Source organism: Vipera berus (assembly GCF_964194415.1).
Source record: "Vipera berus genome assembly, chromosome: 7".
NCBI lineage: Eukaryota > Metazoa > Chordata > Lepidosauria > Squamata > Viperidae > Vipera > Vipera berus.
The window spans coordinates 41,312,536-41,337,442 of NC_138209.1; the positions used below are offsets into that span (position 1 = coordinate 41,312,536).

At 38.4% G+C, this 24,907-nt stretch overlaps 1 protein-coding gene across 3 annotated transcripts in view; it reads right to left on the reverse strand.

Moving 5' to 3' along the window:
* The window catches only part of SGCZ (sarcoglycan zeta), a gene marked incomplete at both ends in the record, with an annotated part of 643,673 nt that overhangs the window by 15,382 nt on the left and 603,384 nt on the right, over positions 1-24,907 (reverse strand). For all 3 annotated transcript variants that reach the window (XM_081333169.1, XM_081333170.1, XM_081333168.1), the window contains one exon: positions 13,547-13,619. In XM_081333169.1, the coding sequence (XP_081189295.1) occupies positions 13,547-13,619 (73 nt within the window). The remainder of the gene's footprint in view (positions 1-13,546; positions 13,620-24,907) is intronic.

The window sequence follows — 24,907 nt, forward strand, 5'->3', positions numbered from 1 at the left end:
ATGCCTCAGGCCCCTGTCCACTGATGGGAGGACACCCACACACTGTGGTCAAGAATCCACATTGACTTTGCCGGGCCCTTTTAGGGACAGCTGTTTTTAATAGTGGTTGACAGCCACTCTAAATGATTAGAGGTTGTACCAATTTCCACTATGACTACTGCTAGGACCATCCAGGTGCTGTGCAGAATATTTGCAACACATGGACTCCCTGACATCTTAGTCTCAGACACTGGATCTCAGTTCACTGTTTCAGAATTCCAGGCCTTTCTCAGGGCAAATCTCATAAGGCACACCACATCGGCTCCTTTTCACCCGTCATTGAACGGGCAAGTGGAATGCATGGTCCGCACAACCAAGGAATCCCTTAAAAGAATTGACACAGGGGATTGATACCACAGACTGGCTGATTTTCTACTCTGCCAGCACACAACACCCTGCACCACCACAGGAAAGAGCCCAGCAGAGCTTCATTGGGGCAGGCATTTGATCACCAAACTGGACAGGCTGCACCCCAACAGAGTCACTTCAGACAATGCATGGCCAAAGATGCCAAGAAGTTTTCAAGAGGGTGACCAGGTTTGGACCCAGAATTATGGGCAAGGGGCTTTGTGGGTGGCAGCAAAGGTTGTTAAGGTGTTAGGACCACTCTCCTATGAGGTGGTCCTGGAAGATGGGTGAGTCATTTGCTGGCACATTGATCAGCTACGTCAGTGGCTAGCAGATCAGTCGCTAGCTCAGGACACCCAAGAGGGCAGCACACAGAATCCACATGTCAGCAAGCAGTTTGCACGCTCTGAGAGAACTCTTATGCATGGTGATGGGGAAATGGCTGTAGCAGTATCTCCTCTTGACTCACAGACTGTATCTCATGATCTGGACAGACAAACAGCACTGAGTAGCAGCCCTGCAGACTTCGCTGGACAATTGGACTTTGGTTTGGGCTGACTGGGGCTGGCCAGCCAAAAGGACTTGAGTCATTCTGACTCCACTGAACCTCAGAGCCCTGGTCTACCCAGCCTGGAAGGCAAGCAGGTAGACTGGGAGATCCCTGTAACTCCTAGTTGTTCTGAACGGTCAAGAAGGTCACCTACTTATCTGAGCGATTATGTCAGACAATTGAAAGTTTGTGCTATCTAGGGGGAAGGGGTGTAATGTATTGGCTATTTTTCTGTGTATAATCACTTGCTTAATGTCTGATCACTTGTTTAATGTCTGACCTACTTTTGTCTGTGTTATGTAATGGTTGCTGTACTGAGCCTGATGTGCTGTCTCCAGGCTGATAATGAGGTTTGGGAGGGAAACTGCTACTTTAAACCTATTGGTCGCCACCTAGAGGCCAACCATATAAATAGCTATGCAGCAGCTATTAGCTTGCTTCTGTTCTGAGTTAAATAAACTTGTTTGCTGTTTCAACACCTCATCTTGCTTAATGCCTAAGAACCGAAGATCTAATAATTTCTTTCTTTATTTAAAATATTTATGTAGCCACTCATCCTAACAAAAACTCTGGGTGGTTCCCAAGGTTTATACAGAGTGAGTGAGTAAATTGTGAAATTTTCATTCATTGTAATGGTAACACATTTATGGTTTAGTTATTTTTATATATACTGTACACATAAAAGGAAATGTTACTGCTTACCTCATTGATATACTGAAAGACCAAGAAATAAGAAATAAGTTTCTCATTTCTTGGTCTTTCAGTATATCAATGAAATAAAAAATAAGTTTCTCAGACCTCCTGTTTGGCAGCCATCGGGACAACTGGAAAAAGCTGGTGCTTGGCTTTCCAGTTTGTTTTTTCTTTGTCTAGCAACCCTTAAAGGGTTGGAAAGTTTTCTTGGAGGAGCAATGAAGAAGGAAGGATACTTCAGGAGCTCAGATCAGAGGGCACCCGATCGGAGCAGACTGTAGAACCCTCTGAAAAAGTGAAGAAAAAGGCTGCCGGGAGAGCCACAGCAGCCCTAGTTGTCTCCAACAGGAAGAGAAATAATGCAAAACAGCTGATTCTCAACTGCGTGCTGAAGCTGGGTGAGCCAGAATTTTTCTTTCCTTCTCCTTGAGGATTATAAATGTGCCCCTGATGGGAAAGGGCTGAAAAGTAAAGACCCCCAGAAAGATTAAAGTTAAAAGCGGCGAGTAATTACAAAGAAGGGGAAATACTCTTTGTTAAGAATATTGAACATTGATAAATAAGCCAAGGAGGACATCTAGTGGCAAAAGAAGAACGACACTTCTGATATATGGTGAGAACTGGAAAAATTGTTTTTGATAAAAGTGACCTTGGAAAAAGACAGCTACAAAGAACAAAAGTGCCTTGTTGTGAGATTGTTAGGGAAAAGACTCTTCAAAGTTACTTTTATTGAATTTGGCTAAATATAAACAGATATTGTTTTGGCTTTAGACTGTAAGCTGTAAAATGACTTCATCGAATATTACTAGACTTATGAAGAAAACCTCTTCTGCACCCTCAGTAGGACAATTCAACAACACAGGGATCTATTGAAGCAATGTTGCAATGTGAAAAAAATAAGCACTGCTCAAAGCAAAACGCAGACTTCATTAAAACTGCTTCAAGAAATGATGCATTATAATCAAGAGGTATTGGAAAGGAATCAAGTGGAAATACAGGAAAATCATAAAGAAATACAAAGTAAACTTGAGAAAGTAAGTGAAGAAATCTTGGATATAAAGGAAAAAATTGAAGCTCAAAATCAAATGATAATTAAAAATCAACAGAAAATACACAAAATTGAAGAAAAAACAGATGAGAATGATAAAAAGATAGAAATGTTATTAGAAGAAAATGAAAAATTAGAGAATGCAATTAAGATTTTAGAGATGGAAAAAGTGAAACATTATTTAAGATTTCAAAATATTCCTTAGGATAGAGAAGAAAACATAGCAGAGGTGATTATTGACATCCTGGAGGAGGCTTTAAAGGCAGACAGAGGAGAAATTCAGTTAGAGGTCGATGAAATATTTCACATGAATTCAAGCTATGCAAGAAGAAAGAAACTGCCAAGAGAAGTACATATACGGTTTACAAAGAAGATAACAAGAGATGAAGTACTATGGAAAGTTAGAGATGAGCCAATACAATACAAAAATAAAGAAATTGTGTTTTTAAAGCAGATACCTAAGAGAGTAAGAGATACTCGAAGACATTCTCACTTCCTGACTACGAAGCTGATTGCCAATGGTATAAACTTTAGATGGCTGATGCTGGAAGGCATTTTAATAAACTGGAATAATACAAGATATCGATTGGACTCAATCTGGAAGGCGGAAGATTTTGAAGTAAGGAATAGAGCAATTTTAGATGAAGGAGTGAAACAAAGACAAGGGGAGAGTAAGGAGAAGAAGCAAACAGAAGAGAGGAGTCAAGGAGTGACTGCACAAACAGGAGAACAGAAAGAGAAAGACGACCAAAAGGGCGAAAATGAAGGACCTGCCAGAGAACAAAGGACTACTAGATCTACTAGACCTAAATATAAATAAATGGAAATGGAGAAACAAAATGGAATCTTTTCAGTAAACATAAATGGACTAAACTCCCCAATTAAAAGAAATAAGATTTTTAGGAAGTTACAGAAATTGAATTTAGATATAATTAGTTTGTAAGAAATGCATATAAAAGAACAACATCATAAATTATTGGAATATCCAAAAATTGGGAAACTTTATTATGCATCAGCGCAACAGAAAAAAGAGGGGTTGCTATATATATATTAAAGAGACAATAGATTCCAAAATGGTATATTCAGATAAAGAAGGAAGAATTTTAATGGTAGAAACATATCTGCATCAAAAGCAAATATGGTTAGTGGTAATTTATGCACCAAACAACAATCAAGAAAAATTTTATAAAAACCTATATAGAAAAATCACAACCCTATGGACAACGTTCCTCCAGGCCTTCCTGTCGTCTACCATCTTCTGGAATCCATTTAAGCTCACGCCTACTGCTTCAGTGACTCCATCCAGCCACCTCATTTTCTGTCATCCCCTTCTTCTCTTGCCCTCAATCTTTGCCAGCATTAGGCTCTTCTCCAGTGAGTCCTTCCTTCTCATTAGGTGGCCAAAGTATTTGAGTTTTAGCTTCAGGATCTGGCCTTCTAAAGAGCAGTCAGGGTTGATCTCTAGGACTGACCGGTTTGATTGCCTTGCAGTCCAAGGGACTCGCAGGAGTCTTCTCCAGCACCATAGCTCAAAGGCCTCAATTCTTTGGCACTCGGCCTTTCTTATGGTCCACCTTTCACTGCCATACATTGCAACTGGGAAGACCATAGCCTTGACTATACACACTTTTGTTGACAGGGTGATGTCTCTGCTTTTTAGTGTGCTGTCTAGATTTGTCATGGCTTTCCTCCTGAGGAGCAAGCGTCTTTTAATTTCTTGGCTACAGTCCCCATCTGCAGTGATCTTGGAGCCCAGGAAAATAAAATCTGTCACTTCCTCCATTTCTTCCCCATCTATTTGCCAGGAATTGAGAGGGCCGGATGCCATGATCTTGGTTTTCTTAATGTTAAGTTTCAACCCAACTTTTGCACTCTCCTTCTTCACCCGCAACAAGAGGCTCTTTAGTTCTTCTTCACTTTCTGCCATTAGAGTGGTATCATCTGCATATCTTAGGTTGTTGATATTTTTTCCAGAAATCTTAATTTCAACTTTTGATTCATCTAGCCCTGCTTTTCTCATGATGTGCTCTGCATATAAGTTAAATAGGCAGGGCGACAGTATAGAGACTTGCCGGACTCCTTTCCCAATTTTGAACCAATCAGTGGTTCCGTGTCCAGTTCTCACTGTTGCTTCTTGGCCCACATATAGGTTTCTCAACAGACAAATAAGATGGTCTGGTACTCCCATCTCTTTAAGAACTTGACACAGTTTGTTATGATCCACACAATCAAAGGCTTTAGCATAGTCAATGAAGCAGAAGTAGATTTTTCTGGAACTCTCTAGCTTTCTCCATGATCCAGCGTATGTTGGCAATTTGATCTTTAGTTCCTCTGCCTCTTTGAAATCCTGCCTGTACTTCTGGTAGTTCTCGATCCACATACTGCTGGAGTCTAGCTTGTAGGATTTTAAGCATAACTTTACTAGCATGAGAAATGAGTGCAATGGTGTGATAGTTTGAACATTCTTTGGCACTGCCTTTCTTTGGAATTGGAATGTAAACTGATCTTTTCCAATCCTGTGGTCACTGCTGAGTTTTCCAAATTTGCTGGCAAATTGAGTGTAGCACTTTTACTGCATCGTCTTTTAAGATTTTGAATAGCTCAGCTGGAATACTGTCACCTCCAATGGCTTTGTTGTTGCTCAGCTTTTTTAAGGCCCACTTCACTTCACATTCTAGGATGTGTGGCTCGAGGTCAGTGACCACCTCATTGTGATTGTCAGGGACGTTAAGCTCATTCTCATATAGTTCTTCTGTGTAATTTTCCACCTTTTCTTAATCTCTTCTGCCTGTGTTAGGTCCCTGCCATTTTGGTCCTTTATCATGCCCATTTTTGCATGAAACATTCCGTTCATCTCTCCAGTTTTCTTGAAAAGATCTCTGGTCCTCCCTATTCTATTGTTTTCTTCTATTTCTTTGCACTGTTCATTTAAGAAAGTATTCTTATCTCTTCTAGCTATTCTCTGGAATTTTGCATTCAGTTGGGTGTATCTTTCTTTTTCTCCATTGCCATTCACCTCCATTCTTTCTTCAGCTATTTGCAAAACTTCCTCAGACAGCCATTTTGCTTTCTTGCATGTCTTTTTCTTTGGGATGGTTTTAGTTGCTACTTCTTGTACAATGTTGCAAACTTCTGTCCATAGTTCTTCAGGCACTCTGTCTATCAGATCTAATTCCTTAAATCTATTTGTCACCTCTACTGTGTATTCATCAGGGATATGATTTAGTCCATATCTGAGTGGCCTAGTGCTTTTCCCTACTTTCTTCAGTTTTAAGCCTTAATTTTGCAACAAGAAGCTCATTGTCTGAGCCATAGTCAGCTCCTGGTCTTGTTTTTACTGACTGTATAGAGCTTCTCCATCTTTGGCTGCAGAGCACATAGTTAATCTGATTTCTGTGTTGACCGTCTGGTGATGTCCATGTGTAGAGCCGTCTCGTGGGTTGTTGGAAAAGAGTGTTTGCTATGACCATCGTATTCTCTTGACAAAATTCTATCAGCCTGTGCCCTGCTTCATTTTGTACTCCAAGGCCAAACTTGCCTGTTATTCTGGTTATCTTTTGGCTTCTTTCTTTAGCATCCCAATCCCCCATGATGATAAGGACATCATTTTTTGGTGTTAGTTCTATAAGGTGCTGTAGGGCTTCATAGAACCGGTCAATTTCATCCTCTTCAGCACCGGTGGTTGGGGCATAGATGTGGACTACTGTGATATTGAATGGTTTGTCTTGGATTCGAAGTGAGATCATTCTGTCATTTTGAGTATTGTATCCCACTATTGCTTTTCCTACTCTTTTATTGACTATGAAGGCTACTCCATTTCTTCTGAGGGATTCTTGCCCACAGTAGTATACCTGATGGTCATCTGAATTAAATTCACCCATTCCTGTCCATTTTAGTTTGCTGATAGCTAAGATGTCGATGTTCAGTCTTGTCATCTCTTTTTTTGACCACATCCAGCTTTCCTTGATTCATGGATCTTACATTCCAGGTTCCTATGGAGAAAAAATCTTTATAGCATCGGACTTTCCTTTCACCACCAGACATATCCACAGCTGAGCATCCTTTCGGCTTTGGCCCAGTCACTTGATTCTTTCTGGCGCTACTAGTACTAGCCCTCTGGTCTTCCCCAGTAGCATATTGGACGCCTTCCAACCTGAGGCGCTCATCTTCCAGCGTCATATCGTTTTGCCTTTTGGTACTGTCCATAGGGTTTTCATGGCAAAGATACTGGAGTGGTTTGCCATTTCCTTCTCCAGTGGATCACGTTTTGTCAGAACTCTCTGCTATGACCTTTCCATCTTGGGTGGCCCTGCGCGGCATAACTCATAGCTTCACAATTCTTGGTTTATAGTTATTCACCTGGATTAAGGAATTAAAGCAATATGTCTGTTCTTGTTATTTTGGGTATCTCTCCATTCCTTATGCTCTAGGGCTGTCTGTCTTCCTAGAACCCTTTTGAGTTCTAGTAAGAAGCAAAAAAATAGTATCCTATAATAGCTAGACTGTATTTAATATGTTTTAGGACAATGTAGTCATGTTTTCATACTGTCGATGCATGTTATTTCAAGCAATGGTATATTTCTATAATGGAAGAAAATCTTCAAAAAACTGAATAATCCAATTGTTTAATATTCTAAAGGTTTCATTCTTAGATAAATACTTCACACATGGTTTTACTGTTTTCTTATCTATTTAGTCTGCAACTTTTCTTGAAAAATCCCCAGAAGCAATTATATAAATTTCCTTATATTTTTTTTACCAACCAATTCCAAAGGACATTTTATTTTTACCAATATACCCATCTTTCTTTGCTTTTTTCCCCCCTGAATGCTACTGATGAAAATTGGAAAAGTACAGACAAATGAATAAGTTCACACTTATCGACTGAATTGAATGATTTTTTCTTCATGATTACATCCTTGGATATGATGTGTAAGTAATGCCAAACAACACCGACAAAGAGAGAGAGAGAATCAAATACAGAATCTGAAAACTGGATTACCTAGTCTTTGGAGATGGATTTGACATGGAACTTTAAAATGAGATGTAACCATTTGTTCAAGTATCTTTGATATTTTTTTTAAAAAAAATTGATTCAGACTCAGCAGTAATGTGAGATCTATACTTTACAAAACACTCTGATTGTGTTTAAAATCTCAGTTGGTCTTAGAGCACTGCATCAGTTTTTTTGGATATGATATTTATTCTTTATTCCCATTTTTATTGTATTTTGGGGAGAACATACTGCTCTCAGCAGTAGTCCTAAACACGTTTAATACATATTGTTTAATGGACTTCAAAAGTGAGTGTTTTTCATTTGTGGCTTTTGAATAACTTTGGAGATTCGAATGAATAATGAATATGGCTCAAGAAAAAAAACATACAAAAGCAAGTTCCCTTTTGAAGGAGAAACCTCAGCATATCTAACCTTCTGCTGACATTTTTAGCTGAAATAGCTCATAATAAGAACAAGACCTTTGTTCTGTAGGGCACAAACAATGCTCAATAAACTCAAAAACCTTTCCTTCTATTATTTATTTAGCTTTAAAACCACCCACTTACTTGGTTATCTGCATGTTATTCCGTGCAGTTAAAGTATATATAATAAAAACAGCAGAAGAAAACATTTGCAGCTGGAATAATAATCAAAATGTAATGCATAAAATCCCCATAAAAATAACAGCAGAACAAAAAGTATAAAGTTCCCCCAAAACCTTTAAAATGGTTCTTAAATGTATAGACGTCCAAGGAGGAAACGACAAACCGAAGAGAAGTGTAATAAGTGAAGCTGATGACCATGATGGAATGAAAAGCTGGCAAGTAGATTGGCTCTTGGTAATTTTTTTCTAGACATAGCAAGAACTTTTTTTTTTAATCCCATTTATATCCCGCCCTTCTCCGAAGACTCAGGGCGGCTTACAATTTTAAGCACAAATCAATGTGCTTAGCAATAGCCTTCATTCTATGTACATGCCTGCTTATTAGGGCTTTCGCCCCCCCCCAGCGGCATTATTACAAAGTCAGCTTATTGCCCCCAACAATCTGGGTCCTCATTTTACCTACCTCGGAAGGATGGAAGGCTGAGTCAACCTTGAGCCTGGTGGGATGCGAACCTGCACTAATTGCAGGCAGCTGGTGTTACTTAAGGAGGCATTAGCCCACTGCTCCACCAAGGCTCTTTTTTTATTGAAAGTTTTACAATAGATTTTTAAATACAAAAAAACCCCCTCCTCCCCCTCTCCTCTCCCCAACCCCTCCCTACCCTACCCTCCCCCCTCCCCGACTTCCCAGAGCTGAATACAGGGTATAAAAATACAAACAAACATAATCTAAAATATGCTAACAACAGTAAAACATTAAATTCTATCGCACTTTAACTCTCCATCGTCAAAATATTAATAAAATAACTACTAACTAGTTATACATCATATAGATCCACTACTTATTCAAATGCTAAATGAAACTTTTTAGTCCCATATTTATTCTGAATATATTCAATCCATCTCCTCCATTCCACAATGTATCTCTGTTGCGATTGGTCTTTCAAATACGCTGAAATCTTTGCCATTTCCGCCAAATTAGAAACCTTTAAAGTCCACTTTTCTATAGTCGGTAATTCTTCCTTCTTCCAATATTGCGCTACTAAAAGTCTCGCTGCCGTAATTAAATGCAACATTAACTTAGTATCTATAACAGTAGTATCTGTAATAATACCCAATAAAAACAATTGCGAACATCTCCCCTGTCTGATGAATGGGGTAGCAGAGATTGGCCTTGTGAGTCCTGCTTGAGGAACAAATAGCAGTGATGAGCAAGAACACTTCTTCTATTCCAGTTGTGTGTTGGGAATATATTAAAAACCTTGGGAATGATAAATATCAAACGTTAAATCTAAATGTTAGTGGAAATTAAAATTGAAAAATCTATTAGGTCATTGATTGTCTAAAAGATTGTATGTTAAAACAATTTTAATTGTTTTAACATTGGATTCTAATTGGGATTTTTATTTATTCAAGGTTAATATAATCATTTTAATTGTTTTTAATTTTTGTAATTATTGTATTGTTTTTTAAAAAACCTTGTGAACCGAGTCCTACAGGAGAAGGGCAGTATATAAGTTTAATAAATAATAATAATAATAATAATAATAATAATAATAATAATAATAATAATAATAATAATAATAATAATAATAATAATAAAAAACAACTAAAAACTATGGATATATGTAAGAAAGTTATTTTCTATGTGATTAATAGGATGAAACTTGTCTTTAAATCTACAAATAGACAGTATATATGAAGGGAAAAAGAGAGGAAATGTTTATGGTAGCAATTTGAATGACATCTAATGATAAAGGTAAAGGTAAAGGTTCCCCCGCACATGCGTGCTAGTCGTTTCCGACTCTAGGGGCCGGTGCTCATCTCCGTTTCAAAGCCGAAGAGCCAGCGCTTGTCCGAGGACATCTCCGTGGTCATGTGGCCGGCATGACTAGACGCCAAAGGCGCACGGAACGCTGTTACCTTCCCACCATAGTGGTCCCTATTTTTCTACTTGCATTTTTACGTGCTTTCGAACTGCTAGGTTGGCAGAAGCTGGGACGAGTAACAGGCGCTCACTCTGTTACGCAGCACTCGGGATTCGACCCGCCAAACTGCCGACCTTCCGATCGACAAGCTCAGCGTCCTAACCCACTGAGCCACCGCGTCCCTCTATCTAATGATATCTGTATGTAATTGAGTTACTACTACCCAGCCACCACATTGCTTTTCAAATATGTAAATGTAATAGCAGAAAATCAATAAAATTTGTAAAAAAAAAAGAATTGTTGGACGTTAAGTGATATCCACCCTAAGTGAAGCCATTCCACGCTTGGTCCCTCCCAATAAGGTAAGGCACTAATTTCCCCACCTAGCTATATCCCCCCTCCATTTATGTCCTTTTAGCCCCATTGTACACTGCCTTGCAGAGCAACAACTGCAGAGCCCCAGAACTGCATGGTTGCTTGTCATACTATGGCTCTAGGGCTTCTTGGCATGCTGTAATTTGGGACTGCAAGAAGCCACTGAGGTTCAGCCCAGCACAGAGCCATGGCCTGGCTTTCAGCACAGCCCAGCCACATGGCATACAGGGGCTTCTTTATACACTGAAGCCTTTCACAGTACAAAGACCAGCCCCATCCCATTCTAGAGGCATGGTACAAAGTCACAGCCACCCCACCCCAGTTGCCATTCTGCACTCTGAGGTCTCTGCCACCCATTTAAGCTTTGCTATTGTCTTGTTCCTGTTGCTGAAAAGTGTGTCTGTTAGATCAATTAATGTTTTATTTATAGGTTAAATACTCACAATATTTTTATTCATAATAAAATAAAGCTTTAGTTGTAACCACAGGCTATAACAATGTTTTTCTTTCTTCCATTCAACTGTGTCTGATTCTTGAAGACTACCTGGACAAACCTCTTCAGTTTTTTTGGCAAGAGATTGTCAGAAATGGTTTGCCATTGCCTCCTTCCTAGGGCTGAGACAAAGGGACTGGCTCAAGGTCACCCAGCTGGCTTTGGGCCCAAAGCAGGACTAGAACTCATAGTCTCCCAGTTTCTAGCATGATGCCCTAACTATTAGACTAAAAGCCATTTGAAATTGTACTGTGTGGTAAGGATGAGCATATTATTGAAACTTTTATAAATTGCTATTGAAATTGAATTTGGAGAATGAATATGTGAAGCATTGTAGGATTCAATGGGCAAAGAATTCTGGATATAATGTAATGCTTGAACAATTGGAAAACATCTGAATGGTTTAAAATTTACCTTGAACTAAAACTTAAAGTAAATCTTTTATAAAATGATATATTCATAGCATTTAACACCTGACAAATTCCCAAAGATATGTAAAGGTGTTTCAAAAGTATGTTGGCAATATAAATGCAAAGAAGGAACTTTTTATCATCTTTGGTGGATTTGTGACAAAGCAAAGAAATATTGGAAAAAGATTTATATTTTAATACATAAGCAATAGCAATAGCATTTGGACTTATATACCACTTCACAGCACTTTACAACCCTCTCTATGCAGTTTACAGAGTCAATATATTGTCCCCAACAATGTGTGTCCTCATTTTACCAACCTCAGAAGGATGGAAGGCTGAGTCAATATCGAGCCAGTGAGATTCGAACTGCTGAACTATTGGTTGTCTGCAGCTAGCAGAATTAGCCTGCAATACTGCATTCTAACCACTGCTCTACCATGGCTTCTTTAAGACAGAGGTCCCCAACCTCTGCCCACTACTAGGCTGTGGCCTCTTGGCTGACGGGCTTTGTGAGTAGCTGGGTAGTGCATGCGTGTATGCACATGCTCAACCCCTTTGTGCCACCATTACCACAAGTGTACAGGCAGTGGCAGCCCCACTAGTATTGCACAGATGGCGGCAATATCACAAATGGCAGGTGGACCATGGCATGATCTTCATGCGGGGGCGGTGGTGCAATCATTGTGCCAGGGCAGCATTGCTGCAGGCCGTGGCGTGAGCCTCGTGGGGGCAGCGGCATGATCCTTGTGTCAGGGAGGAATCACTGTGGGCTACAGCGTGAGCCTCACATGGGGGAGGCATCACTGCAGGCTGCAGCATGATCCTTGAGCAAGGGTAGCATTGCTGCAGGCCGCAGCGCGATCTTCGCACTGGTGGTAGCATTACTGCGAACCTGGAGGCAGTGGTGCTACAAGCCTCACACAAGCACCGCCATCACTGAGAGCCTCACATGCATGCTTGCAGTCCCATTTGCATGGTGCTCATGTTTGTACGTGCATGTGAATGTGTGGCCACATTCATGTTTGTGCATGCAGTTGTAAGGTGCCTGCCCCTCCCTCTCCCACCGGGCTGCCAAAACAAAAAAGGTTGGAGACCCCTGCTTTAAGAGACTCAAAGCAAATATAAACAACCAAACCAGAGACTTTTAGGTTTAACGGGCAAAGAACTTGAACAATTCTGGAACTTTGTTGTTATACATATTGAAAGTAGTAAGAACGCTCTATCTGCAAAAATGGAAAGATACACTAATTCCCGCAATAACGGCTGGAAAAACTGATGGAATTAGCAGAGATGGCCAAATTAAACTGCTTTATTAAACAAAGAAAAGTACACATCCCACTTTATTTCTACTTGGAAAACACTTCTAGATTTTGAGTTTAAGATAATAAAAAAAGAAACTTTGATTTTATGATTTGTTGATCAGACACATTTATGGTTACAGAAATAATTTAGTACATATTAAGTATGCAAAAGTAAAAAGTTGAGGCTGCAATGTTATTTTTTATTCAACTGCCCTGAAAAGAGTAGGAAGTTAATGCCTTTCCCAATTTTTCCACTATTTTCATTTGTATTTTATAGGATTAATAAAATTATATGAAAAAAACAATTAGACCAAATTTGCTCTCTATAACAGTGTAGCATAGCACAAAAATAATAAAACAAAGTAACAATAATATTTTAAAAAGAATAAAGAGTACAAGATATAAGATGGTTGGATCAAGATGAAGACTACAGGTGAGAATCTATTTTTTTAATGACAATAAAGCAAAAATAGCAAGTAGACTGTAAATTGGAAACACATCTGGAATAAAACAATTCAATCATCTGATCTGAGTCCTTGAATTCACTTTTCATCATCAGTTTGGTCATGATCTCACTGTAAATGGGGCACTGAAGGAGCTAATAAGTAATGTACTCCACTTGACCAGCATCCCAGGGACATTTATTGATGTGCAAATAGGATTCAACTGTTCTAGTGAACAAAATAATAAAAATTGAAACTTCTCTTGCCTAATCATTTTGCAAAGTAATATCCAAAAACTGCTTTTAAGGCACCTACTTGAGGTCTTGAGAAGGTTCAGCTCTGATATGGGGGGTTTCCACAGAATGCTCAAATACAGCTCCTTCTGTGCCTACAACAAATACATGAATAGAACACAGGATAGTTACATTCCATGTCAACATTTCATTTGAAAAGTAATGAAGCCCCCTTTTTGAAAACAAGCTTAATTAATATTAATGTAAATTAATATTTAAGAATTTATTTCAATGAAATTTGCTGTAGAAGAATTTTAAGACAATGCAACTCATGAAAAAGCTTTGATGAACCTCACTAAAAGTAACAGCCTTGATCTCTATGCCTGTACATAGGTAAAATTAATGGGCACTTGTTCCTATTTCATTATTTCCACAGAAGCAGGAGGTCCATGACAAGACCTGCTCAGGTATCTACTTTCTTTGCAGTTTTGTAAACAATTCTTTCCTTTTCATGGAGCTATAAGTCTACAAAGTATATGGCTGTTGAAAACAATGACTGAATTATCTTCTTAAGATGTGCATAATATTTGTACTTATTTAGAAATGTATAAAACCCTTTTGCACCCAGGCCTGGCTCATATTTAGATCTCTAATATCTTATAAAATACTTAAGTGAAGATAAACAACTTAAAGGAAATGTTTTTGGTATAAAATTGATTAAATAACTTTAATAAAAATATTAACTTACATTATTAAATGTTGTCTCTTCTAACAATCTGAACTCTCCTTCTTACTACCACTTAATGTGCTCTAGAAAGTGGTTCTCAATCTTTTCTTCACCACAAATCCCATTTAAATACCTTTTGTGGCCATGGACCATGGCCACAGACCCTGGAGACTTAACTCGAGATTTAAATCATACCATTTCTTCAATCCTTCAAGGCCCCCCTGTGATGGCATTGTGCCCCCTCCCCAGGGATCTACAGACCACAGGTTGAGAATCACTGCTCCAGAAAATTGCTAAAAAACAATCACTGATAAGCAACAGTCATCTATTCTCAAGAAGGTAGAAAGCAGTTTAGAAGCATTGTTTAAATGTTTGTGGCAAACTAGACTTTGCTTTTTTGGTTGTTATTCAGAAAAAGCATGTTGTGGTGTTCATTAACTGTAATTTTCTCTCACCCAAGAATCCTCAGCAAGAACAAATGGTCATTAAAAAACCTGAAAAGATTCTTTCATGTATACAATGAAAGGGGAGGAAAAATCACACAAGCCCAGCAATTTATAAAGCTTGTTTCTGCTCCTCAGAGCTAGATTTTCCTCACAGCTGAACTGAATGCCACTATCTATTTTTCATTGATAAATATGAATTTTCCTCTCTCCATTATGAATCCATATCCTGCCTCTGTTGCCTGGTTCAAGTCACTCTTTCACCTGATATGAAGATATGAAAGAATGACCTTGTGAAACCAGGGAATGAGCTCATTTGGTCCAATAGGAGGCAGCTTAACCCACAGGAGGAATGTGAGCAGAGCAAACCATTTCAGAAAGGACCCTGCCTAATGTAGGAAACATTAGGGCTATGTAGGAAACAGAGAAGAAAAACGCTTGCAAGACTAGTAGCTTTGCCAAGTAGACAGGAAACACACCCAGATGAATTAATTCTACCTTATTGTAAGATTAAATTGACAGAACTTTGCAAGTCTGGAAGTATGTTTCTCCCTTGTCACTGATACAACCTAAGAGAGAATTTCTGAGACTTTTGCCCCTTCCTACGTTCCTTCTGTAGGCTAAATTGCCTCTTATCTGACAATTCTCCCAGCTGTGGCTCTTTCCCTTGTCTCTCACGTTCATTCCTGCATACCATTACATCAAGTGAAAGAGCAAATCTAACTTACTTCTAATGGAATGGTAGGGAAACCTAATCAATACTAAAGGCTACTGTTGAGGGCATCGAAAAAAGAGAGGAAAAACTTCATCAACACCAAAATAGCTAATGGTACTTTAAGCTTATCTCACTCAAACACTTGGCATGTGCTAGAAAGAAATCACCTGCGTATGTTTCTGCTTTGGTTTGGCAAGGCTCAAAGTGGAGCAAATCCACTGCCTGAATGCCAATTGACCATATTTCCCAATGAAAGTAATGAATCAATTTGTTCTTTTGACCAGTGATTTTGAGAAAGATTTCCTGATCAAGACCTGGACAATAACATCAGATGACCACAAAACTTCCAATGAAAGATGAATTTCCAAAGTCCCCAGCTTGTACCTGCTTGTGCCCCCAGTTTTTATCATGGTAAAGGCCCCTCCTATCCAATTCTCCCATCTAATTACTAAGCACATTTCTTCCTGCCTTTATTTGACATTCAAGTAACAAGGGTCATGTTATGTACTGGGCTCTTGTTAAACACCACGTGGGTTGCTGGAGCAGCTAACGGCTCTCCAGCAACCCAGACTTTAAGTCTCCTGTGCTGCAATTGGCTATCTCCAGGCGGCAATGGTTGATTCAAACCTATTGGCTGCCACCTAGGGGCTAGACTATATATTGCGGCTTCTTGCAGACATTTCCCCAGTACAGTTCCAGCATGAAATAAACTATGAGTTATCCTGTACTCTGTTCCGCATCTTCATTCCTGCACCAAAGAACCTGCTACTTAACAGGTCATAATCTACGAGAGGGCCAGACATGTTTCTTCTTTCCCTTTTCTGTCTTTACATGCACTTTAAATGCATAGATCTTTCCCCCAATACATTGGGTTTTGCTTTCAGATGCCCCTTAATCCATCAATCATATGCATAAAAAGAAGGAAGAAGAGAGAAATCTGTTTCCTTATTTCCTGTTCAAAATTTCAGTTTTCAATATTTCTTGCAATGTAAATAAAGAGAAGATGGGAACATACTGTGAAAGTGAAAATTTGAAAGGGCATTTAAGGACTAGGGCATTTTTTCCTCTTCCAAATTTGGAGATTGATTTGAGAAATGAACCTTTATTGTCAAAGTACAACTATGTGTACTTTGAGATTAGCTGAGCCTCCTTTTGTGCTCCCACCCCCCAACACACAGTGACAGCAACCCTCCATCTTACTACACCCTGTGAACCAACTACACCACACACTGGCCTCGCAAGTCAATTCTGCATAAAATTCACAAAAGTTATTTCTCATTCAAAAGCCTAACAGCCCACGGATAAAAGCTGTTTTTCAGCTTGTTGGTGTGGCTGGCTATACTCCTATATCTCCTACCTGATGGTAGGAGAGTAAAGAGATACCGTCCAGGGTGTGAGTCATCCCTGAGAATTTTCCTCACTCTTCCAAGGCAATGAGCCCTGGCGATGTCATCCAGTGGTGTCAGGGAACAGCCCACAATGTCTTGTGCTGTACTCACCACCCTCTGTAATACTTTTCTATCCGTGGCTGTCAGACCAGCATACCAAACCACAATACCATACGAGAGGACACTCTCTATAGTAGACCGGTAAAAGAGGGTCATTAGCCGTTGTTCTACCCAAAGAAAAAGTTTGTGCTCACTCTTCTGTCTCTCTCTCTGTCTCTCTCTGTATGTGTCTTATACACATAATTGCATACAGAGTACAGAATATGCATCACTTAAACTACCATATTTTCCGGCGTATAAGACGATTTTTTAACGCATGAAAATCTTCTCAAATGTCGGGGGTCATCTTATACGTCCAGTCGCCTTATATGCCGGAAAATAGTAAATCCTCGGGAGCAGATACGTTAGTGGAAATGGACAAATCCAGCGCTTGAGAATGGCAAAAGACGGCCTCCTCATAAATAAACCGACCAGCCCAACCGAGGCTGAGACTCCAGCTTACCGGTGTCCTAGGGCAGCAGACCCCCCCTTTTTTTTGGAAGGGAGCGGGAGTCAAGCGCGTGCCGAGCCGCCGGCGCTCGGTGAGCACGAGAGCTCAAGGGAGCATGGGAAGCCAGGCGGAGGCCGACCTGACATGTTCGCGTGGAGCTGAGCTTCACCTGACCCTGGGAGTTCGACTTCAGGGCATGGTGCCATGGCCAGACCTACAGCAACACCCGCCCGGGAACGCGCAGCTCGGGAATTGCGACAGGCAGACCGCAGCAGAAAGCTGGCTCTGGGGCTACAGCAAACCGGGGTCGCCCCTCTGCCCTGAAGTAGAAGGCGGCCTTTTGAAAAATAAATATTATAATATGTATGGGGGTTTTCCCCTTTATTTCTTTTTCCCCTTTCTGTATACTCCAGCGATAACTTATGCAAGTGAAAGGAGGAAAAACCCCGAGTTTGCATTTTCTTGGAAAACTTTAGAAAAGCACAGCAAAATGCAGGGGAGGGTAAACGGGCTTCTTGATCTCAGTGCCATGCAGGGCTCCTTCTGGTTTCTAGTTACTTGGAAACTCGGGGCTTTCTTTGAGGGAATCTCAAACTTGCGGCGCAGGGCTGAGCCCGTTTCTTTCACCACCACCACCCCACCCTCCGCCGCCCTGTTCATTAACTAACCTATGGAAAGAACCACCTTCTTTCAGACCTGGTGCCTTCCCGAAGTGTTGGGCCACAATGCTCGTCGTTCCTGGCCAAAACAGCCAGCGTGTGTGGCTGAAGTAGAAGGGGGCGCCAAGGCAAGAGGAGACAAGGTTTAGGCGAGGCAGAGCAAAGCTGATCTCGAGGCCAAAAGCTCTTGATAAACCTTCACCTAATTGAGAAGCAGCCCTGACTTCCTCCTTACCCGTATTTTCCAGCGTATAAGACTTTAACCCATGAAAATCATCTCAAAAGTTGGGGGTCATCTTATACGCCCAGTCGTCTTATACGCTGGAAAATACGGTATTACAATGAACTAATTGGATTTAATTTTACCCTCCTATATTAAACAACAAAATGTTAAGGTGCAATACTTTTTCTTAAGCTGCCTGAACCGAAGATGGAGGGATCAGCCATAAAGAGATTAGAGCAGACTGACCACTGAAAATCTTCCAAGAGATATCATTCCAATAAAGCAAGCAATGCCCTGCAGGATAAATGGAGCTGTTTTAAATAGCATGATTCTAAAAGATATTTATCTCATGCAGAGCTCCGTGTACATGGCATTCATCCTAATTCAGTACAAACCACATCTACTCATGCATTTGCAAATTGTTCTCCCTTGAAACTATGGAAACTGAATATATAGCACTCTCAGACACTGACTGGGGTAAACTACTTATTCTGCTCAATTTACCAGTTACTGAGATCTAACCTTTAGAAAATGACAATGAACATGGCTTCATTAATATCACTGGAAATATATATTATAAATTACAGCATTGAAAGCTTGGTGGTAGCTGTTGCTAGCTGTGCATCCAGAGAATGAACAGAGCAAGATGATACTTGTTATATAAACAGCAAATGGAAGAGTTTCTCTACGTAACATCTTGCTCTCAAAAGGAAAAAAAACCGGCAACACACATAGAATAGTAGCAAATAGAGGCAAAATTGGGTAATTATGTTCTTTTATTGAGAGAACTGTATAGGCAATTTAAAAAGGAGCCTGTTAATTTAATTACAGCATTTGAGGCCAGAATAAATGAACTCAGCTCTGGGGGAATGTATTGTTCATTTCAGATAAGGGAATTAAAAAAAAATGATTGCAGGGTTTGCTGAAATTAAGTTACAATAACCTAGAAACTATGTGGGTTAGTTTGCTGGGAAAAGCAAATAGAAAGGATTTTATTCCCAAATCAGGGGGGAATTCCAATGGTTCTTATCTAGCAAGAATTGGTTTCAGTGCAACAAACAAAAATTAAGATGAAAGCTAAAAATACAAAACTAAAAAAAAAAGATCAAAAGGAACTTCAGTTCTTCATGTCGTTGATGAAAGATTGTTAGACATGACTATGGAGTGAACGATCTTAAAACACATAAATTCTAAACTGACTGAATAGATTTGATCAGATAGCTTGATACAAACAAAGAAAGAAACAAAAACCATACGATGTTTCATTTGTGATGATATTTTCAGGAAATTTTAGCCTGAAGTCATTTCCCCCCCCCCTGCACTACAACATATGGATAATGTTGAGAAGAAAATGTAAATATGATCTTAATTCCTATGACAAATTATAAACTGGAATAGTTGAAAAATCTTTTTCATTTTTTTTTGTGGAGGTCACTGTTAACTAATCCTTTACAACATCCCATATTTTCCCCAAAAAATTGAATTGACTAAAACTACTGAATGGGAATATATTTAATTAAAAATTTGCTTCACCTGACAATTTGAGCTTGATGCATTAACAACATCTGAAACTTTCAAGCTATTAGTGCAACTGAATGAGGTTTATGACTCCCACATTTACACTTAGTATTTGCAGATCTCAATTTAGTGGACTTCAGATATAATGAGCAAAATACTTGTTTCATTTATGAAATGTTATGTTATTTGCACAATTGCACAAATGATGTAAAATGGCACAAGTGATGTAACTTATATAATGATGTTGCTGTGAATAAAGTCCTCTCCAATTTAAAAAAAAAACACATTTGAGAATCACAGACATTCCCCCTCCCCCACACTAATTATTTGAAAGATCAAGGTATTATCGTAAAGCTGAAAACTATTATTGAGATATGGAAATAATTCAGAAGAAACAGTTGGAATATTCTATGTAAGCAATCAATAAGCCAAAGTTTTAGAGAACAATTCATTAGTATCTGATCAAGTTAGGATTTTTATTCCAAAGCTTATGGGTTTTAAGATCTGTATGTTAGAAGTAAAAAGGGACGCGGTGGCTCAGTGGGTTAGGACGCTGAGCTTGTCGATCAGAAGGTCGGCAGTTTGGCGGGTCGAATCCCGAGTGCCACGTAACAGAGTGAGCGCCTGTTACTCGTCCCAGCTTCTGCCCACCTAGCAGTTCGAAAGCACGTAAAAATGCAAGTAGAAAAATAGGGACCACTATGGTGGGAAGGTAACAGCGTTCCGTGCGCCTTTGGCGTCTAGTCATGCCGGCCACATGACCACGGAGACGTCCTCGGACAAACGCTGGCTCTTCGGCTATGAAACGGAGATGAGCACCGGCCCCTAGAGTCGGAAACGACTAGCACGCATGTGCGGGGGAACCTTTACCTTTACCTTTACCTTTATGTTAGAAGTATATTTTTGAGAAGACCTTGATTCATGTTTCTGGCTTGTTCTAAACACCATTCTGGTTTAGTATTCATAAGGTTGCTGAAATACTGGCAAAAATGCTAAAGATATGAATATAATATTAATTATATATCAAAAAGTTTGGAATCTATCAAATTATTAAGAACCTTTTTGTGAATGGGTTGTAGTTAAAAAGTTGATAGACTATTTTACACTTGACTTAACTCTGGAGAGAAGATATGTGTTCACTTTATATAAATGAATTGGATTTCTAATGATGTGGAAAATCTGAACAATATTATTCCAGATGGTCAAAGCTTACTTTATTGTTTAAGCACTAAGATATTTGTTTTATGTGCATTTATTTTATTTTTTTTCTCTCTGATGTAGGTTCACTTCTGTTTTTTCTATTTTCTTTTAATTTTTGGATCTGGTTAATAGTTTTGTTTTGACTGTTAAAAGCATTATTTTTCTTAAAGATGAAAAAGATAGGGCCATATCTAACTGCTGTCATAAAACAGAAACTTTAAATTCAATGGCATAGCTTCATGCTGCAAGCATTATTTTTAATAAAGGTAGTCCTTGACTTACAACATTTCATTTAGTGACTGTTGAAAGTTACAACGGCACTGAAAAAAGTAACTTATGACTATTTTTCACACTTTTGACCATCTCCATGGTCACATGATCAAAATTCAGACGCTTGGTAACTGACTCATATTTATGACAGCTGCAGTGTCCTGGGGTCATACAAACATCTTTTATGACCTTCTGACAAGCAAAGTGAAGAGGGAAGACAGATTCATTTAACAACCGTGTTACTAAGTTCATAATTGCAGTGATTCATTTAACAACTGTGACAAGAAAGGTCATAAATTGGGACAAAACTCACTTAACAAATGTCTCACTTAGTAACAGAAATTTTGGGCTCAATTGTGGTTGTAAGTTGAGGACTACCTGTAACAATGAACTGCATCCCACATTAGCACTAGTAAAACATTTGGATTGTTTTCTGTTACAATTTCTTCAGACTCCACTGTTTCTTGACTTCTCAGTTTTTGATTTGAGATAGTTTAATCTCATAACCATAAGCGAGGTTCCCAATTTTTATTTTTTTGCTTCCAAAAATTGTCATTAAAATTTAATCTATGACATTGGGGGAGACTCTTGTTTCTGATAATTCTCATTGACAGATATATTTTTTAACCTATTTTATTATAGGTTTATAGTGAGGCTTTAAAAAATATTTTGCAGCTGGTGGCCTTTACTTTAAACATTACAATTATTATTCCCCAACTGACTTAGGAATTGATAGTCCTTAGTTTAACTATAGTTCTTGATAGTCCTTAGTCTAACTATAGACTATTTCCTTGATAAATGTGGATGATACAGGTGGATGATACAAGTTTAGTTGCTAGTTTGGCCCACAAATTGCATAGTACTTTTTAACCAGAATAGATGACAACTTCTGATCATAAGGCAATATGAGATTTTTATTTGACATTCTTGTTTTTATTCAAAATAATAATTATCCAGCAGCTCTGATTTCTTTAGTTGTTCAGCTATTAATCTATATGGTGTCTCGGCAGGTTTTGAGGTAAATTTTGATTTATATGGGTTTCCACAAAGTTTTTTTTATACTGGATTGATATGACTTATTCAACTCCTAAATCATAAGAGATGTTTAATAGTATGCCATATCTTTGTTTAAATTTATGTGCAAGGTTGTGAAGGCTTTCTTATTTTTCTTATTTTTAAATTTTATTTTTAGACCCCTTGTTCTTAATTAGACGTTTTTAAAACTATCAATGGAATTACAGGGGAAGTGCAAAGCATAAGCTTTTATTATATTCTGATTGTTTCATAAAATGCACCAGAGATTTTGGGATCCTGCCTGGTTACTCTATAAATTGGAATAAATCACAGTGATGACACTAGTTCACAGTTACAATTCAAAAACTTTTAACGATTTGGAGTTTAGGTTGTGTCTTGACACATTTAAGTTGGCATAATAATTTCCAGAAGGGTTAAAAGATTAAATTGATAGGTTTAATGTTACCATTTTTAATACAATGAAAAGAGTTAGATGGATGGTCTGGAATATTTTTCAATATTTGGTGTAAAGCTAAATATGACAAAGATAAGTGCAATCTGAAAATTGATTTATTTTGAAACCCTTATGTGTATTCCTCATATGAGTATCACATACCTATATTTAATATTGCAGGACATGTATAAAAATACTGTGGATCAACCTACATACTCATAAAAATGCTTACATTCAAATATTATGTCTAAATTTGTTTTAGGGGGAACCTGTGCTTTCCATAACAGTATTATATTAAAGAGCAATAATGTTAGTCTACAGAAAAGAAAGGTACTTCTGTTTCATTGAATTTTTTTCTTCTATTATTATACATCAATTTTCTGTAAATAATTCTGGAACACTGAAGAAATAAAATTCCAGGAGGTAGCATAAAGCACTGTGACAAAACTCTAGTTTTTAGTGTGATCCAGTTGTAGCCCCTAAAGCATTTGATACACTGACCTCATGCTAAGAGGTCAGAAGAGATGAATTCAGCTTTTGTTGCCCTTCAAATTTTTCTCATTTAATTCCATTTATAGAACAGGGTGACTGGTGAAAACTAAATGATGCCTTTGTAATTCTACCTCCTTTTGTTAGAAAGTGGATTTAGCTACTAGATACTTTTCTGATTTGATTTTATATTTAAGACCTCAGTGATGGAGCACTGTCTTTGACTGAGCAAAACAACAGTTACCTTCAAAGAATGTAGCTTTCATTTATTCCTCACATTCTATAACCAAGCTCAGAGAGCACCAAGGACCCCTCAAATTATCTGACCTGAATAGATTTTTGGAACTAATCTGAATTATTGCTTAGCTAACTCCCACTATAATTCTAGAAGATTAGTTATTTTTTTCTATTTTGATGTGAAGATATCAGATATCAAATGTACAAAAACAGAAGTGAAACTGTCTTCTCAGTCATCTGATTATTAATGGTTGTTCATTACTGCCTAGCCCACTGGGCATTTTCACCCAGCCACAATATGCATTCCCCTACATAGCAAAAGCCAACAGTTTGGAACTATCTTCACTATTATTATTCCCAAACTGAACAGCTTCCTTCCAGCTGGCTAATAAAGTAGTGTTTTTCAAGTTAAGCTGATGGCGTTATGGAAATCTTCATGCTGTTGTCTTGCTAATTGTAGAGAAATGCCAGGATTTTATTTTATTTTATTTATAAAATCACAGTGCAGTTTACAGACCAGTTAATAGATTGGATTTAATAATGGAAGGAAAATCCCCAAACAGAAATGTTCTGGCCATTCTATGCTCCAAACCTCAGAATTCATATATATATATATATATATATATATATATTATTTTATTATTCTGTTTAAAATTTGAAGCCTCTAGATGTGTCTGTGATTAAACATTAACATCTAAACAAATAAATAAATAAATAAGCTTCAAAAACACAGACCACTGGAGATAGAGTATTGATTCAAGTCCACAGTCAGAGCATCTTAAAAAATTCTATATTGGCCAGCTAATATTTGCATTTGCTGGCATACTTTTAACAATATTTTCTTTATTTTATCAATGCTCAGAAATGAGCAAAAACATAACAGCAGCTGTTGGTTGATGGTGCAAAGTTTTCATGTTGTGTGCTGATGAGGGAGCCCAGAAATTAAAATAGCTGAAGGGGCTTTATGCAAGCAAGAAAAGTATCTGATGGCAGCAGAAGGGAGGAAGAAGAGGAAAAATCTTGACCTGAGGTTGGAAGCAGAGTTTTCTAAGAAACATTGTTTTAAAAATATGGCTATATAACTTTTGCGAATTGGGAATCTTATCAATGCATGCCCATCTCCATGCTTGTCCTTTACAATCCAAGGGCAAAAATAAAACAAAATAAAACCCAGATATCTTATATAAACCCTAGAGCTTTAGACATTTAAAAAAGACCCTCTTACATTTAGATTGCATTGGACTGAATTTGCTAAGGTCAACCAGAAAAATGTAATGCTATAATAATCCCTCACCAAGGAGAAATTCAGCCCCATGATACAGCTATACAAATGGAAATATTATGAAATATGATCTCATTATTAATCCTAGATGTGATCTTTTGGGTGAATGTCCCAGTGGATTGAAAGGGAAGTCATCCCCCCCCCACACACAAACCCACAAAGTCAGGTTTGCTCCATCCTTGTTAATGTTTGGAATTTCCTCAAGACCTGGTTATGTCAGTAGATTTGGGGTCCCAGGGAACCAATAACCTTTTAAAATACTTCCACTGTTGAT